The following is a 15,036-nucleotide window of genomic DNA, read 5'->3' as shown; positions in this document are numbered from 1 at the left end:
GAAGTCACTGGATATTAAGGATGCTCTTCATGTGTTGACACGGTCCTGTCTTAATTTCCTGTACTAGCTGGGTGTTCTGAAAGAGCCTAGAACCAAGAAAAATGGACTTAAAATGGCTGTGGTTCATGTCAGAATAACCATTTTTATCTTAAGCATTTAATGATGATAGTGTTTTGTTTTGGTTTTTGGGAGTGAGGAGCTTTAGAGCTATTGTTTGCATCTGTAATCAGAAATCCATGAGACAGTTATAAGTAGTTATGATTTTAATCTCCCATTTAGATTAGTTCCTGAGTTTTTAACCAGTAGAAAAAACATGTTTACCCCATTCCTTGCTTTTATATTCTGATTAATGGAACTCATAATAAAAGGTGTGTAGCAAAAAAGTTTAACTCCATTTTAAACAACTGAATTTGCAATCAAACTATAATTTGTAAGTGAATTATCGGTCCCCAAGGAGCCTAGAAGTGGTTGGAAAAGTATGGAAGGCCAGCCATCTGAATCTGGGCAGAAACTGTAATCTGCTTTTCTCACTTTGTATTTCTTTCTACTTCTATGCAGTCCCATGCTTCCATTGGAAGAACAAGTACATTGGTGCACCATCATACGCATAGTGCCTCTGGAGATCTTCTTCACAAGTAACAATAGGAAATGAGAAGAGCAGCCGCTTATTTAAGTAGAGCCTATTAATTATAGACATTGGAAAAAGCCCTAATTGTATTTTTTTTCCTGTTCTGTTACCCTGTGATCTCTCTCACCCTTTTTTTCCCTATGTCAAAGTCTTGCATGATGATATATGAATTGATTACTTTTTCATAGTAGCATTCTTGTGCTATCGATGGTTTGATAAAGTAAAAGCTTTACCTTGCTCTCTTCTGCATTAGCCATGGTGGCCCTCTCAGTACAGACAGAAGACCTTTCTATAGGGAAAAAAAAGAGAAACTTAGAAAAAAATCTGTTTGCAAACACTCAAAATCTTTTATTCGTACCTCAGTACAGTTATGTTATTCGACTCTCCTCAGTTACTCCCCATTTCATATCTTTCTTCCAACAAACAGCCTTAAAAATGCAGTCAGTGTAGAAATACCTCATCAGCTACAAATAACAGTAAATTCTTATGGCTGATTCAGGTGTACCAAAGAAGGGATAAAAGCTGTCCAACCAGGCCAGGAATTCCTGGCTCTTTAGGGTAGTTGGCCTGAGTCATACTGTTAACAATGGAAGATAACAGCCAAGGAGGTGGTGATTAAGCCCATCAATGGCAAAGGAAAAAGGGGTATGATGCTGTTTTCCAAGGAAGGCCTTCCTTTCGTGCCTTGCTAAAATCTAGGATAATTTATACTTATCCTAGACTAAGGGCATTTTAAAACAGTTCTAGAAAAGGGAATTAAAGAGGGCACGTATTGAATGGAGCACTGGTTGTTACACGCAAGCAATGAATCATGGAACACTACGTCAAAAACTAATGATGTAATGTATGATGACTAACAGCATAATAAAATAAAATTTAAAAAAAGGAAATTAAAAAAGAAAACACATACCATGGTCATATGGAACTACAACCAAGGACCTGGAGGTAGGCAATGGTTGGGGGCCTTTAGTGTAACAGCTTGAAATATATTTTCAGCCTATCTAACTACAGAGCTATAGAACATTGGTTGTTTAAGTAGCCAATACCCTGACATTGTTTTTGCTGATAGCTCCTGACTGACCCTCCAGAATCAGAACCCAGCCTGCTGTCTGCCCTGGGAAGCTGACCTGGACGGATTCCTTCTACAGGCTGTTTCTTCCCTCTGACTTCCAGTTGGAGCGGAGAGCAGGGAGAGGGAAGGGCAAAATCACATATTTATTCTTCCAGCTCCTTCTTTGTAAGGTCGCTGTGGTCTGGCTGTGTCCTTCAAGTAAAAGTCACTCTCCCTACAAGGCATTTGATTTTACATGACTCTCTCCTCCTGGGTTTTGAGAACTGCACCCTCTCCTTGTCCCTTCCAGTTTAGATTTGCTAGCAAATCAGCTGCTCCCAGCTCTGGGGAAATGAACTGTCTTCTGTGCTCCCCCTTGTACAGTTGTGAGTGTGCCAGGCGTTTTCTGTTGGGACTTGACTTTTGCACACTTCTAATATAGAAATTAAACTGTCATTCTGGAGCAGTATGTAGGGTCCCTCTCTCTGTCCTATAATTTTTGAACCCGAATCTAGTCACAAGCATCATTATATGAGGTCAGAGGTTGCTTTTAGGGGACAAAAAACTTGCCTGTGACTAGACTTGCCTGTGACTTCCCATATTTTTCTACTTCTGGCCAGCTAAGGGACAGGAGCAACCAGTAATAAGCAAGACTAGCCTGCCTATTAGTATAAACAATCACAGGGTAAAACTGGTGAAACTCTTGCTCATTGTCACGCTTAATATCTTACTTTCAATAAAGTTGTCTGCTATGACCAAATCCCCTAACTTCGTCAGGGGCAAAAGGTGATTATCAGTCAGAGGAAGAGACATAGGATCTATCTCAACCTCCCAGGACTCTTAGGTTTCTCAGATTATGGAATAAGAGAGAGCAGCTGGGTCACCTTAAGTAGTATACATAAGTCTGTTTCATGCACCTAACTTCTTGGATTCCAGTTTCCTGGTCTATAAAATGTGCAAATAAGTACATCTAAGTTTTTCCTAGATTTAATTCTGTCAGTACAAGTCAAGTCTTCTAAGAAGTCCTGTGACCATAGCAGCTTAATGTCTCATTTTAAATTACCTGTAAGTAACCCAAGTTTGTTGCAGAAAATCTAGAAAAAGTGTTTTAAAAATGCGACAAGGATTAAAATAAATTGGCCCATAAAAGACAAAGCAGTAGCAGCCTAGACAAAGCTCAAAGAAAGAGAAACGAGAGTGCAGGGACTAAAGCAAGTCAGACATAGGGACAAACTCTTTCCAAAGGCACCCATTTTTAAAGTTTGGGCTTATTTCTTTTGAGCTATTTTTCAGTGCGAGATAATTTTGGTAATTCTGTGTATTATTTTAGTGCTAGATTTAAATTTTTTCAGTGTGCTGCAATGCATGTGCTTGTATATGGCTTGTTACATCTTTGAACATTTAATTCAGGATACATTTGTTAGAAGTATAGTTAGCTGGAAATGTGGGAGCATTTTAAAGGATTTCTGATAAATTTTACAAATGACTGTCCAGAAAATTCAGACCTGTTTACATGCCCAACAGTCGTGTAGGGTTAGCTGCAGGTCATCCTTGATGCACCTCTACGTGAACACCCAGGGACAGAGCTCATATTCTCCATGAGATACCTACCTCTCCTGGAACAGTTGTGTCTTTTTAATGTACAGAATATGCAAATTGCCAGGAAACCCCAAATCACCAAAGACGGAATAATTATCCACCTGGTTCTGCTTTGACTCTGTTCTAAATAAAATAAAAAGTCTATAAGCTGGAAGAAAAATTACCAAAGAACACATTTATGATTTTAAAACTAGTTATTTCTGCATTTATGAGCATAAATACCTCCCAGTCTCAATGTCTCTACTGTGGAAAACCTACATAAGCTGGAATATTAACCAATTTGGGGCTTGGTAGGGGGTGAGTGTCGGGGGGAATAAAAGGTTGCAAACTTGAGAAGCAATGAGTCTATTATGCATTGTGAGTTTCTCTTGTTTTATATTGTTAAGAGTTAACACACAGTTACAAAGGAATAATTATGACTACAGAATAACCTCAGCCCAGCATTCTCCTTGGAGGATGAAGAGAGAGCGGAGTGTACCCCTAGTTTGGAGAAGACAGGGGCAAAGAGGAACAGGGTAAGTGCCGAGGTGATCAGTGGAGTAGAGAAGTCAGCGCCTTGAGTGAGAGGTGACAGGCGAACACCAGGATAATAGAGTGCTTGATGTTCCTCAGAATCACTGGAGGAACCGGGGTTTTTCCAGCATCTTTGTTGGAACTATAATTGTTGTAATTAGGATTAAAGGAAGTAGGACCCCAGAAGGCAGAAACTTGGAGACTTTGAATTACTCAAGTCAGAATCTGCTAATCTTGTGATCTACATTCTGCCACAGAGTAGGGGCAAGCATTAGAGCACACAGGCCAATTCAAGGTGAAAAAGTGTTTATAGCTATTTTTTTTAATATAACAGATGTCCATTTTTATGAACATACTCTTTATTAATAAAATAATGTTCTGCAACCACTAAAACATTAATCTCTACACATATTTGTGTCATTCTGAAATTGTATACCCATATAAAGAGTGAGCAATTAAGGAGAAATGTTGACTTTCGAAAGTGTTTTCATACACATAGTTTTCCGGGACCCCTGGGTGGCTCAGTTGGTTAAGCCTCTGCTTTTGGCTTAGGTCATGATCCCAGGGTCCTGGGATCAAGTCCCAGCATCAGGCTCCTTGTTCAGCAGGGAGTCTATTTCTCCCTCTTCCTCCTCTACCTGCCGTTCCCCCTGCTTGTGCTCGTTCTCTGACAAATAAATAAAATCTTAAAAAGAAAAAAAAAACATGCATACTTTTCCTCCTGAAGAAAGTCCTGCAAGGTACAGCATTTTCTTACTTTGTCACCCTCACTTCCTCCACTGTAAAGAGATTTGCTGAACATCACATAGTGATTCAGCAGCAAAATTTAGCAAGAATTATTCAATTCCATTCAATTCCATGCAACCTTTATTAAGTAGATCTAGACTCTAGGAATCATAACTCCCTTTACCCCCCAATCTGGGCTTCCTTTTCAAATGCTGTAGTATCTCCTGGGTAAGACAACAAGTAGAAAATTGTGATTCAGAAGAGAAAACCAAATTTCTTTGAAAGAGTGATTATCGAAGGGGGAGACAAACCATGAGAGACTATGGACTCTGAGAAACAAACTGAGGGTTCTAGAGGGGAGGAGGGAGAGGGGTTAGCCTGGTGATGGGTATTAAAGAGGGCACGTACTGCATGGAGCACTGGGTGTTATATGCAAACAATGAATCATGGAACACTACAACAAAAACTAATGATATAATGTATGGTGATTAACATAACATTAAATAAATAAATAAATAAATAAATAAATAAATAAATAAATAAATAAATAAATAAAGAGAGTGATTATCTAGGATACTAGCAGTGCTTACCCTCTTTGCTGCCCTGCCCTCTTTCTGCTGCTCCTGCTATACACCTCTTTCTGGGGGGAGAGTATGGGCAGACCCTCCTCCAGTCGCAACAGGCTAGGGTTTACTTGGGAATGGGAGGTTCTGAAAAGCTTCTTTTGTCAGAGATAGAATAGTCCTGATGCTTTGCTTTGTGTAAACTAAAAATTAAATCTCTGGTTAGAAAGATGGGTCATACGTGGTCTTCAGAACCATATCTTCCTGTCTTTTTTTTTTCCTACATTCCAAAGTGAATCCAACATGAGGCAAAATTTGAAAAATAGAATGTAAGCTTATCTATATTTTACATGAAACTAACATTCTTATTTGGGAGAAAAATAGGAGCTTCAATTGCGTCCGTTTTCAGCACTCTCAAAATGACAGCTGTACACAAAGGGAGTATCATCCCTCAGTGTCTAGAAGCTTCTATTCGAAGACCACTTGACCTAAGGGCAACTCTGTGTTCTTATCTCTAAATCTCACTACATAAAATCACTGAACCTCCAGATCTGTTATTCCTAATTTTCACAACTAAAATAATAGAAATGTTTTTAAAATATATGTTTTACTGACTCAAATATCTTTAATAGAGAGCTGCCACTGTGTCCCATGATATCCAACTGATAGCTTAAGGGTAAGGGGATCAACCAGCCCACCTAGAAAATCAGCTTCATGGGTACATGTGCCATGACTCTATAGAGAGTGAACTAGAAATATTTTAAAGAGTTTCAGCCGTTAGCTATCACTAGAGGTAAAAAATGAGCTGAATCAGTGTACACTTAGTGCTTCCAATGTCTGTTGGTGACTGTTTCCACCAAGTTCACAGACCATGCTTCCCTAGCATCTACCAGAGTCCCAATTCTAACCTCTTACTGTGCCTGAAGCCTCAGCTCCCCAGACCCTAAAGCATGCGTTAGGCATAGCAGTAAACAGGAACTGAGGATGCTCAGGCTATAGAGTCACCAAATCATGCAGGTTCCTCCTTCATTTCTGAAACCTTGAAACTATGAAAAGGAAATCTTATGGAAATATTTTTTTTTTTCAATGCAGGACTCTTATGTGTTTGAAAGAAGGCGGTTGACTACATCTTGACCAAAAATATCCCTGTAGATAACATTTTCAGAAATACTAATCAGAAATATTCTTTAAATGCCAACCTAATTTCCCTGTTTGATATTCATGATCTCTACTGCTATAGCCAAAACCAATTATCCAACCCCACTTGTAACTCACCTACTACATGCAGTGCTTGGATGGTGAGGAAAGTATATTTGCTTGAAGAAATATTGCATAAGTATTCCCCACTGTCTGAAAGAATAAGATCCTTCAAAGTCAAGGAAAAGTCAGTCTGGTTTACTCGTTCTTTGTTCCAGGATACTCGGGGTCCACAGATAGTTGTATTTCGTGAGGAGCTCAGAAAGTAAGCCAGGATGGAGGAGGTCTCTTTTTCTACTTTGGACCAAGTGACTTTGAAGTCTTGATCCAGTAAAAAAATACTGTTTGTAAGTTCACATGAGAGTGAAAAATTTTCACTTTGCATTTTATGAAGGTCATCTAAAAACAGGATAGAAAAGGAAACAATGAAAATACAATTTCAAATGAATTTTCTAAGTTACACTTAGCAATGCTTCGAGAAATACCTTTGGAAATGCGTTTCTTGAAAGAAGCTGTGCCACCACCATTTTAACACTTCCTGTGATTAGGTTTAGACCTTCAAGGAGGTCTACGCCTGGACTAGCTAGTGAGGTGACATTACTGGTTTCTAACTCCTACACCTGAGAGTGAGTACTCAAGAATGCTGCTACCAGTTACCAGGCTTTCAAACTCAATGTTCTTCTTCTGTTGACCCCTCAAATGCTGGTATTCCCCAGGACCCTCCTCTTGCCACTCTGTCTACTCTCTAGTAGTCTCTGTGGTCTCAACTGCTTCTTAATCACTTTCTGCACAAAGTTTCTTTTCCTGCACATTACAAGTATATTTCCAAGTGTGTACAGGTAAGCCTCCATGGGACTGAGCTCTATGAGAGTAGGGACTCTGCTGGATATTCTCGGACATTCTATACCCAACCACAGTGAACAGAATTGCTCCCTTTGTATGCTATTTTCCTAGTTTAATTTTTACATGTTTGTACTAGATGCTGTGGATCCAGAAATGAATAAGCATCCACATGCTTTTTTTTTTTTTTTAAGATTTTTATTTGAGAGAGTGAGAGCAAGAGGGAGAGAGGGAGAGAGTGAGAGAACAAGAGAGAGAGAGAGAGAGAGAGAGCTCACAAGAAAGGGGAGGGGCAGAGGAAGAGGGAGAAGCAGACTTCCCATTGAGCAGGGAGCCTGATGCGGGACTCAGTCCCACAACCCTGGGATCATGACCTGAGCCAAAAGCAGATGCTTAAACGACTGAGCCACTCAGGCACCTCAAGTGTACACATTCTTAAGTTCACAGTCTGAGAGCAACAAACTTGGCGTATAATAAATCCTCAACAAGACAACATAGCACTGAGCCTAAGGAACCGTGGATGCTTCTGGATACTCAATTCTGAATAAACATGAGAAAATATGATTTTCCATAGAAAATATCTACAATTTAATATGAATATTTTCAACACTTTCTCATGTTTCCATTGCCGCCTGGAAAACTGAACATTGGCAACCATGCCTTTGACACTGAGATTATGTAAAGGTGGAGAATCACTCATAATTTAGGGTCTTCTTGGCAAGCACTTTGAGAATATGAAACTCAGGAAAAGAAGGCCAAAAAGGATAGCTGACCTCCACTTTCTCCATATAATGGGGATTTACTAAAACATTTTTCTTTGCTTCTAAAATATAAAACATTTTTCCTTGAAGTTTGGATAAGATGTCAAACTAATTTTTCCTCTTAATCATAAATAGTAGGTGATGTAGAGATTGATCAAAATTTCAGTTTGTTCAAATAAATGAGTATTAAAAACTGCTCGTGCTATGATAGAATTGTTGATAAAGTTTAATGGGCTAATACTATGTAAAGAGAATAAACAGAAGCAATAATACTAATGAATTTTTGTTTAGTTGAAAGATTGGCAAGCATCACAGATTGTGACCTAATAGGCAAGCTTTCTTCTCACATCTTTTAAAGTACAATTCAGGTAGAAAATTCTATTTAGAAGATGAATCAGAGAAATATGATAATATTCCTGAATAGATTTGCTACTTTCCATTTCACATGTTTTCCTTCAACTCAAACACCTAGCAGGTAGGAATTACTTCCATTTTGCCAGTGAGGAGCTAGTGCTCAGAGTCAGTAAATATTAGACTTGGGACTACAGTCTTGGTCTTCTCACCGGTGAGGATGCATTTTCTTTCTTTTGTGTTCCATTCTTTCCCTATAAATCAATCCTCATTTCCTTCCAACCTCTGACATAGCACATGCACACAGAAAGCCCAATGGAACCTACCTTTCATTGCCCATCCCCCTGTCCATGTTTGTTTCAGTAATGAGTTTTCAATAGCACATTCATAAGATAAATTTGATCCTGTAATATTTATCATACTGTCAACATAAAAAGGACCCGAAGATTCAATTTCTTCCATATTGCTTTCAGAGATGGATGTATTGTCAGTTTTCCATGTGATAAGTGGATGAGGATAACTTAACACACTACATATTAAGAAGCTGTCTGTGTTCCTCTTTTCATACTTCATCACAGGTGTGACGAAAGCTAGGAGGGAGAAAGAAGGACAATGAGAGACTGTCATTAGCTTCTTTTTAAGCCATCTGTGCACAACACTTATTATTTTAATACCTATGAAATGAAAAGCTAAGCTTTATGAGCAAAAATTGGCAGTTACTAAAGGAAAAACAAAACAAAAACTATAGAAACTTAGGATACATACTGTGGTTATCACAAGTGAAAAAAAAAAAGCATGCATGAATTCTTAGCAATTAGCAATCTTAATTCTCTAGTAAGAGTTCTAAAAAGAAATCTAATGACCTCGCTGAGCAACCAATATAAACTAGAGCTCATGAAACACTCTGTACTCTCCAGGTAATAACTCAGAACCTTTTTGATTCTTTGTTTACACATGATCTTTAGATTTCTGAGTTAAAGTCTGAAGCAGCTAAGTGAGACAGAAAAAGAAGAAACAAGTGCTGTATAAAATAACCCACTAGAAAATGCCCCTCCCCCATAAATAAAGAAGTTATAAAGTTAATACAGACAGAAAGCATATATTAAAATTAAACAAACAAATTAAGCCAATAATTCAACAATTTTAAAGAATATCATATGGGCAGAAATTAAGATTGATAACATTAGGTGCTGCTAAGACTAAGGGGAAAATGGATACTATTTTGCTGCTGGTCAAAGTAATGTATTACAATTTTCTGATACTTTTCTTTCTGATCATTTCCCACTATTAAATACAAGAATGCTCAGCACAACATTTGTTGTATAAATCATTGGAAATACCTGAATATCTACCAGCAGAAGAATGGGTGTATCAATTATAGTGTGTCTATACTATGAGATACCATGCATTTAAAAAATGAGGTAGATTTGTATGTATTGACTTGGAAGGAAGCCCATAGCATATTCAATTAAGAAAAAGGTATTTCAGAAAAACACGGAATGATATCATTGCTATGTTTTATAAAACCTTACATGCTTGCTTACCTCCCACCTTTAGTACCACTTTATTTATGATTTTTCTAGATGTTGTTCCCACATAGCATACATAAATTCCTTCATCCAGAAGGCTTAATCTTCTTAAAGATAAAGAGGCATTCCCATTGTGAATTTCACCATGGAAGAGGGATGTCCTGTTTGTGTATCTGCGATCTTGATTTTCCAAAGAGTCACTGTCTTTGTAGTATGAGTAAACATAGTTATCTTGATTCTTCCAGTGAATTACGACTTCAGGCTCACTTTCAAATGAGCAAGGGAGAATTATATCTTCTCCAAGTCTTCCAATGACTATTTGCTCTTCCTCAGTAGTAACAAGATTGGGGGAAGCTAAAAAGAATGTATCTAAAAATCAAGAGCAGGTATGAAGAGAATTAATGATGGGTGCTTATTTAGGGCTCTATCAGCACCATCTAGCAGAACTACCCTGGGTCACAGCCTGACCACTAACAGACCACAGCATCAAGAACCCTGGCTAGTCTGTTACTAGAAAAAAGCCACAAAACTTGTGGTAGAGTTTCTGAAATTGTATATTATGCATACAGAAGACTCCTGTTGATTTTTATTCCTGAACACATTCACTTTTAACATCTACTACAACAATAACAAATTAGTTTATCCAGTTAACTAGACTCAGCAGGCTCTAAAAGATTAGAACAAATTTAACTTGGTTTCATTAGGAAATATTTGGAGTATGTAGAAGACAATGCTTGATTCAGGAATCTGTTAGAAATATGCAGACATTAGCTTCAAGCAAGGGAACACATGAGCAGGAGGAATCCAAAAGGGGAAGTGAAGTGACTCATTTATTTTGGCTTGAGGACACCTCTCGGGATATCCTACGAGTCAACTGAAATATAGTAAAGGAATATTATTCTGGATATAAATGTGGAAGTATCAATCATCCTGAGATATATACACACATATATACACATACATATTTATAATTTATACATATACTTTACTATTAACTTCAGAAATTAATTTTGAAAAGCAGATGGATTCATCACAATCAAGATTTTTTTTAAATTTTATTTTATTATGCTATGTTAGTCACCATACATCATTAGTTTTTGATGTAGCACAATCAAGATCTTTGCAAAGAAAATATATTTAGCCATTTCATAATCCTTGAAGGCAACATCCAGCTTCTTTGACTAATTCCCAAAACATTTTAAGTAGATTATGTACCCTATCTATGGATTTTAGAATATTAGAACCAGAAAGGGTCTTATCTTACAGATGATGGAGTAAACTCCTTTGGACCTTGGCCAAGACCACCCAAGATGGGAGAAGTGAGTGCTCATGTGGCCTTATCACAGTCTTTTCCCTCTGCGTCCTCTTCTGGGGCTCTTTCCACTCTGCTATGTCCCACTTCTCTCCCTCAGAGAGATTTAGTTTATTTCTGTACAAAGAACTATAGGGATGCAGTATTATGCTGAGAGAAAGACACAGAAAGGTGGTGGTGCGGGGGAAGGAGTGGTTTTTGTCAATCTCCCTAATTGTTCTACTAAACACCTCTAATATTCCCTTAGATAATTAAAAATGCTCATCACAGGACCAAGCAAAGTGGATAGTGCCTTCTGTTAAGTGTTAAGTACCAAGCTTACACTTGAAAAAAAAAAATCAATCACCAATCAATCAAACTTGTCTTTCTAGTGATTTTATATCTGGTAGCAGATAACAGATTAGAAAAAGCCTTAGAGTAGACAGAAGAAAATGTCATTTTTAATCTTCATGCAGGACCTCCAGTCTGTTTTCCTGTTTCTCATTAAGTGATCTTTTAGAAAAGTTCACAATGCTATGGCTACAGAGGACACCGCCACCTTGCATTGTGTACTCATGTCCCTAGCTCCTGATACGAACAACTAACACCTGGGTGTATTATAAAGGAACTCACCGTGAAATCCACTAAGAGATGGTACAAGAATGAGGATGATGGACAGCACCGCCTGTGACTTCATGTCTTGTGGAGGTCATACTAGCTATACTATCAAAGACAAGCAAAATATGCATATTATGTATGGATTTCAAATGCAAACAGGAATTGGAAAAGAGTGTCTGACTATAGGAGATCAGTTAAATAAACTACAGTACATCCACACAAATCATTCTTCTGCAGCCACTAAAGATGATACTGTAATAGATGGTTCAATGGCATGGAAAGAAGTTCTTAATATTATAGGAGAAAAACCAGAATACAATGTAACTTGTAAGTAGCATAGTCTCTTTTTAAAAGCACACACATTTCTGCACATCAGAGAAAGACATGACATGACTAAATATACACTAGGATGTTAACTCTGTGGAGCAGAGTTCACCTCTAAAGCAGTGTCTACTATATAGTAGGTATTGAAAAATGGCTGTTGAATGAATAAAGATTTGGTATATGTTCAACAGTGGTTCTCTGGATAACAGTTTCTGTCTTTATTTTTAAAGCTTTCCACAATGGACATGTATTGCTTTTATAGTAAATATACTAAAAACAAATTCAGTTAAATATTAACACCAATTATGTTAACTATGGTGTTATTTATAATCACACACAAAAACAAAACAAAATCTGGAAATACATTCTCATATATTATAATAATAGTACAAATCATAAATCAGTCATTAAAATCATGATTCACAATGAGTGTTTCAAAAACTAAAACACAGAAGAAAATATAGATGGCAAACTGTATACATACAATATAATTCCAAGTAAGTAAAATATAACCGCTTTTCTCTGGTGATGGGATTATAGATAATTTTTACTCTTTTTAAGGGATAGCATATAATTAGTTTTAAATACCTCTAAAAGAAAATTTTAAAGAAATAATTTGGGATCCACACTATTAAAATGTTGTGTCATAAATTTATTGTAGGATATGATATTTAAGAATAATTAAGACTATTCTAAAAAATACATCTCTGTCCTTCATCACAGCAAAATTAAACCTGATAGAATAATTTATAGTTTCATCTTTATCTTTTAAATACTAGAAGAAAATAATTGTATGTATGGCCTTAGAAGAGGGCCTTTTTTAACAGGACTATACATTTTTTATAATAGATATGTCTACATAAAAATTGGAAAAGCAATAAGAACATATGAAAATACAAATAATCAGGGAATACATTTGCAGTATGACAAAGTTATCACTCCAGTAGCTCAGAGCAATAGATAAAATGGCAAAGCAAAAACTTGTAAAATAGTATTAGTTATGAAAATAAGACCTTTATATTTTTTCTTATTGATGTATTTGCATGTATAATGTATGAAAAGATGTATCACAATGATTATTTCTGAATAGTAAGATTACAAGTAATCATTAAACCCATTTTCTGCTATGAATATATGTAAATATTTAATAACACTTTTACCTTTGTAGGCTACTTAAAAAAAAACAAACAAGCAAAAAAAGCATTTTCTTTCCAAGCAATAATTAATTCAGATCCACCTTGCTTAATGTAACTTTGGGGCATTCCATATCCACGGTCTTACTATATAGGTTCACTTTCTCATTATTCATAATGATTCCAATATTTGCCACCTTTCCTTGAAAATTCCAATGTTTCTTTTCCCCCATGTCTCTTTCAGCTGATGCTTTGCCTTCATTAATGACAATTATGGATACTCCCTCACCCCCACCACCAATTCAACCAACCCATTAACAGCTGTGTCTACTCTTTCTGTCTCCCTTTCTCCTCTTACAGAAAGCCAACACTTTCACTTTTGCCCTGCTTCCCATATTTTTTACATTCAAGAAATTTATCCCTGCAAATATATCCCTTCCTCTAACGTATCATCAGTTTCTCTCTCCCCACTAGATCAAGCCCCTGAGTATAAATGCCCCAATAAGTCCTATCTTAAGAACATGGAAAAAGCCCCACCATATTCTCCTCTGGCTCTTGACTAGCTGTCTACCTATGTCTTAGCCCTATTAACTTCTTGAAAGAATTGTCCAAAGAGCCACCCCCATTTCCCTTTTACTAATTCCCCTCAATCCACTCTGGCCTCTATCTGTGTGACAGGTCCCTACCCCTGTCAATGTTTCCAAGAACTTCCACGTTGCCAAAACAATAGATATGATTTGTCCTCATCTTATCCAATCTCACAGCAGAATTCAACATAATTGGTCCTTACCTCTCTGATGGAAGATTCCTCTCTTGTTTCCAGCCCAACTTGTTCTCCTGGTTTTTTCTTCCTCACTGCTGTTCCCCCTCTGCTTGCCCTATTTATGTGGAAATAAGGGAAGTTCTCAAGTCTTATACTTTCTCTGGACTCTCTCCCTAGGGGAGTTCTTCTATTCCATGGCTCTGAATGTCATTCTGTATGTGAAGGATTCTGAAACTTATCTATTGAGTCCAGGTCATATATTCAATTGTCCATCTGATTGGTTCACTTAGATGCCTTATAGGCATCAGAGAATCAACATGAACCCTTGATTTTTACCTCATTCCCTTTACCATTTCTCCCTGCCTTACCCCAAACAAGACAACAAAATTACCCAGAATTACTCCCAGTCATTTTTGTTAATGGCTTAGATAAAGCTCCATTATTTGTGCATTCACCAACTCTACCATTACTGTCTCTTCCAAAGCCACTATCATCTCTTACCTGAAATATCTAAACTAGATATCTGACTGGTTACTGCTTACAGTCCACTATCAATGCAGCAGCCAAGAGTCGTATTTTTAAATGTAAATCATTCTATGACATCCTCCTACTGAAATCCTTCCAGTGGCTTCCCACCATATTCAGACCCAAATTTTTAACCCTAGCCTACCAAGCCTTGCATACTCTGGCTCCTGGTCCTGCCTGCCCCTCCAGCCTCTTCCATAAAAGCCCACAACATACATTCTAAAAAAGCTTGTGAACACAAGTGCTCCAATTCAAGGGTCAGCATGAGCTGAAAATTAGGCCCTTGAGAACTACTTAATTCATGTCTTTTGAATAAAATGACAAATTACAGTAACCCATTTATCATCTAAGATAAAGTACTATGAATAAAAAAACATACTCAACCTCTTCTACACAAATGCTTGATTTAGCTCTGTTGAAATAATTTCAGCATTCAGCTAAGTGAGGCAGTTAATGAGTATTTGGCCCTATTTTTATGCCCAAGTTTTATTTTTAGACATTTATTTTCTTCCCCAAAAGCAGCAGAAATCTTCCACCTTGAATTAAACTGAAGTTACCCAAGTTGCAATCAGCACCCTTACAAAAGGGTTCAAATGTTAGAAGCATCTTGTTCTGGTACATTTT

The 15,036-nt window shown here is 37.2% G+C and overlaps 1 protein-coding gene across 1 annotated transcript; it reads right to left on the bottom strand.

Moving 5' to 3' along the window:
* Positions 1-810: 810 nt before the first annotated feature.
* HHLA2 (HHLA2 member of B7 family) lies at positions 811-11,746 on the bottom strand. Its single transcript, XM_078058919.1, has 5 exons — positions 11,683-11,746; positions 9,774-10,127; positions 8,556-8,819; positions 6,356-6,676; positions 811-917 (listed from the first exon to the last, which is right to left on the bottom strand). Exons 1-5 carry the CDS (start codon positions 11,744-11,746, stop codon positions 811-813), a joined length of 1,110 nt encoding a protein of 369 aa, XP_077915045.1.
* Between the last annotated feature and the right edge of the window lie 3,290 nt (positions 11,747-15,036).

The sequence above is a fragment of the Halichoerus grypus genome, chromosome 1 (genome assembly GCF_964656455.1).
Source record: "Halichoerus grypus chromosome 1, mHalGry1.hap1.1, whole genome shotgun sequence".
NCBI lineage: Eukaryota > Metazoa > Chordata > Mammalia > Carnivora > Phocidae > Halichoerus > Halichoerus grypus.
This window is presented reverse-complemented; position numbering and strand designations above follow the sequence as displayed.